At 34.9% G+C, this 4,199-nt stretch overlaps 1 protein-coding gene across 1 annotated transcript; it reads left to right on the plus strand.

Moving 5' to 3' along the window:
- The first annotated feature begins 1,921 nt into the window (after window positions 1–1,921).
- On the plus strand, window positions 1,922–3,223 carry LOC128869815 (uncharacterized). Its single transcript, XM_054112416.1, has 4 exons — window positions 1,922–2,083; window positions 2,141–2,540; window positions 2,601–3,006; window positions 3,067–3,223. The coding sequence occupies exons 1-4, from the start codon at window positions 1,922–1,924 to the stop codon at window positions 3,221–3,223; spliced, it is 1,125 nt and encodes a 374-aa protein (XP_053968391.1).
- The last annotated feature ends 976 nt before the right edge of the window (window positions 3,224–4,199 follow it).

The following is a 4,199-nucleotide window of genomic DNA, read 5'->3' on the forward strand; positions in this document are numbered from 1 at the left end:
TGGTGCCCATATCCCTTCAAACAAATCAAAAAATTCTGTATACAAAACGCTTCATTACCAGGCACACAGGAAGATGGCATATGCAAATATAAATATGTCAATTGAATTCAAGCAAAACAATGCTTATTAATATACACATATGCATGTGCATACAACCGCACACACAGGGCACTCACTTTATTCCTCAAAATGTGTATGTCGTTCAAAGCTAAAATTCTATGCCTAGCGACTACAAGAACAAAATGCAGTCATAGACGCAGGCGTAGCGGTCATCATTCGAGTTGCCATAGCGCTGAATAGTCGCGGCGGCGCCGAACAGTTTCAACTATTGTACTGTACAACAAAAACTCATCATCAAAAAATTCATTGATAAATTCGAGCTCATACTTCTAAGAGCAAGTACTTTCATTCATAAAACGAGCCGCCCATATGCCAATTTTCTCGACAATTCGAAAATAGTCAATATTGGAATATTTCGCGTAGAATTATTTGCCAATATTTGATAAATCTTGAATTTTTGTCAAGTCGAGTGCCCGCGGCATCGTACATATGTATGCATCAATATATGTATTATATGTAAATATGTCTTTCTAAATGCTCGACAGCCGCAGCTGCTGTGCGTCAAGTGCGCGCATGAGCATACAATAATTTGCAGAAGGAAACAAGTAGCTTAAAAAAAAGGTCTGATTCGAACATTTTAATACTAAGAGAAAATTTGGAAACAATTATTTTATGTTTTCTGATAGTAGGCAAATAGTTAATTAGTAGATTACTGTACGTATGTAGTTCTTGAATTGATAAAAAGTGCACAAAACCTATGCATATATCTGCAAAGTTAGAAACTTACTCTGAAATCAGAGCATTTGAAGGTGCCTGTAAACATGTCAAGGTTACTGTACATATTATACAATGCTGTGCCTATGAATGTGTGCGCTGCGCCTTTGAATGCGAGCTGGATTTCTTGAGAAGTTTTACCGTTTTATTTTGAGCTGTAGCTGGTGAGCATACATACACACGGCATATACATACACATGGTAGAAAAAGTCTGCGTTCACCCACTGTTATAAAGTATTAAAATATTTTAACGTGTTTATCTTAAAACTCTCAGTTATTTCTTTTCACTTATTTCAAAGAAAATTATTCGTTGAGGGTATGACCAAATTTTTTTGGAGTTTGAGCTGCGTCGTGTTCAGATAACGGGATTGTAATACAGTTTATTAAATAGGCTGAGCAGAAAAAGTGTGCGTTCATTTCGAATAGTGACGATTATTTGCATGGCAATTACGTTAAATTTAATTTTAAATCATTCATGTAGTTGACGCGGTTAAGAACAAATCTAAAGAGGGAAAAATTGATATTAGAAATACATTTTTTGCTACTGTGGACCAAAGGCGAAAAGAAATAGATATTGGTGAAAGGAAAATCATTGTAAGTTTGTGGCAAAATAGTAAGAGCTATCGGGAAATCGCGAAAATTGTTGGGAGGCAATACTCCTCGGTCCAAAGAGTGATAAACAACTTCAAGCAAACGAATTGTTTGGAGTCTAAGCCTCGTTCTGGGCGTCCAAAAAAATTGACGGAAAGAGAAGAACGCAATATAACTATTCTTGTGAAGTCTAATCCACGACTAACAGCAAGCCAAATTTCAAAAGACATAGAAGTAAAATACCAAAAGAAAGTACATCCAGATACAGTAAGAAAAATTCTAAAAAGAATCGGATTTCACGGCAGAGTGGCCCGAAAAAAACCCTTCATATCGCGAGTAATATTACGTTTCCACCAAAAGCAAACACCGTGTTTGCAGGAGTTGTGTTTGGGAGAACTGTCAACTGTTTCCACCGAAAGTTTGGGAGAAACTGTGTTTGAACTGTCTTTTGTTGACATTGTGAAATAAGAATTATAAAAATTGACAAAATTATAAAATGGTGCATAAAATTCAATTTGTTATGTTGATTTTATCATTTTATTTTAAAATAATTGATAGTGAGTTGGTCACATATTATTTAAAAAAAAGGTTAAGGGAAAATAAAATAATTTTAAGCGTTGCTGCCAATTTAATGCGTTCGCAAAGTGTATGGTCTTTGGTATGGTAAACAGATTTATGATACATTATTTGTGTATAATGTACATGTATATTTTAGGAACATTCCAGTACCTTTTGGGAAGTAGACTGCCAGAGTAATGGGGACAAGTTTTTCAAAGATAATTTCCGAATGGAAAGATCCTGCTTTGAAAAATTGTGCAGCAAACTTGAAAAAATAGCCAAAAGAAAAACGAACTATCGAAACCCGATTTCACTAAAAAAGCGCGTGGCAATTGCTCTGTATGCACTAGGATCTTCTAGTGAATACAGATCAATTGGACATTTGTTTGGAGTAGGCAAAGCAACTGTTTGCAAAATACTCATCGAGTTTTGCAATGAAGTTGGGACATCTTTGGCTCCAATATATTTGAAAAATTTTCCACTGACAAGGGCGCAAATTGAGAATGGAGTCGCAGATTTTAATGCAATGGGCTATCCACAATGTATTGGAGCAATAGGTAGGTTTATAAGTAATGCGATAAAAATAACGTTTAATCAAAAGCATCTTTATTATACAGATGGATGTCATATTGAAATTCATCCAAGAAAGGAAGAAGCCATTGATTACTACAACTACAAAGGGTGGTATTCCGTAGTACTATTGGCTTTGGTAGACGCAAAATATAGATTTGTTTATATACATTGCGGCAGTCCTGGAAGATGCAACGACTCCGGAATTTTTGAAAAATCATCGCTAAAGCGCGAGTTGCAAAGTTGTGCACTTCTTGATGAATTGAGCTTGCTGTATGGATCCACAAAAATACCAGTCCATATTATAGGGGACTCTGCTTTTCGTCTCTCTCAGCATTTAATGAAGCCATATCCGCATAGTGTGACCAATACACCCGAACAAAAAAAATTCAACTATAGATTGTCTAAGTGCCGGCGTGTTGTGGAAAATGCTTTTGGCCATTTAAAAGCCCGGTAAATACAACTTAGAGATTCTAATATTTTTAAAAATTGGTAATACAGGTTCTATTTTAGATTTAGGAGAATTGGAAAAGGCGTGGATAACCACATCAAAAATGTAAACACAGTTATTTCATGTGCATGTGTTTTACATAATTTTTTGATTGCTGAGAAGGATTTAATTTTGGAAAATTGGCTATTCAAATATTCAATACGGCACCAATGCAGTTGACCGATCTGAAGCGTTCCCACGACAGTCGGTTCTACGTTACCGGAACGACCCGGATTAATATCCGGCCAAGGACTGTCACTTCAGCAGCATTCCCCATATACATATGTATGGGGAATGTTTATGCTGCTACAACAACAACAACAACAACCGATCTGAAGGAGAATCGATAAGAAATGCGTTAAAGGAATATTTCAGTGAGTAATATAACTTCTTTCATGTAGATTCTCCCGTATGTTTTATTAAATTAACCATAATTTATTGGTTAAAAAGGTTATTTGGTTTAAACAATTTTATCTTCAAACCAAATATTTATTTAAATATTTCGACCTACAAAGAGTCCAATTGGTTTAAATCTGAAAAACAACTTTTCACCAGAACAATAAAATTTGTAATACATAGTTTTATAAAATAACATTTTATTCATTTTGGAAAAAGGCACAATTCATTAAAACTTAAATATAAATTAAATAACAATATTTTAGTTAATTAGTTTCTCTCTAAGAAACTAACCACACTTTTTGTCAATACCTCAATAGCAGCAACCTTTTTTTTCGATTTCAATTATATTAGTTCTGCAGTTAATTTATTGTTTTCTGTCATACAAGATTTTATTGTTTCGTTTAATTCATATATTTTCGCATTTTTTGTTTTTGCTGCAGGTGCGGAAGCTTCGTGCAGTGCTGGAGACGATGGTGGCGAAAATGTAAACGAAGCAGACGGAGCAGCTGAAAATGAGGAGCATGAAGGTGATATCGGCGAATTTGATGGAGCTGGCGAAGCAACCGAATCAGGCATGCCTACATATATAAATAGAAATTAACATTATACAATTAGATGTAAATACAAATAAAATTACATATATAAATAAAACAAATACCTGTTATACTATCGACAACGACCGCATCAACATTATTCACCCTATCCCTTCCTATTATTTGGTGCACCCTCCGATAGTGCTTCCAAGAAACAGGAGAAC

The sequence above is a fragment of the Anastrepha ludens genome, chromosome X, assembly GCF_028408465.1.
Source record: "Anastrepha ludens isolate Willacy chromosome X, idAnaLude1.1, whole genome shotgun sequence".
Classification (NCBI taxonomy): Eukaryota; Metazoa; Arthropoda; class Insecta; order Diptera; family Tephritidae; genus Anastrepha; species Anastrepha ludens.

Coding starts and splice junctions, on each gene's coding strand:
- LOC128869815 (XM_054112416.1), top strand. CDS start 1,922: ATGGTGCATAAAATTCAATTTGTTATGTTGATTTTATCATTTTATTTT. Junction 2,541..2,600: donor ACAATGTATTGGAGCAATAG/GTAGGTTTATAA, acceptor TTTATTATACAG/ATGGATGTCATATTGAAATT. Junction 3,007..3,066: donor TTTGGCCATTTAAAAGCCCG/GTAAATACAACT, acceptor GTTCTATTTTAG/ATTTAGGAGAATTGGAAAAG.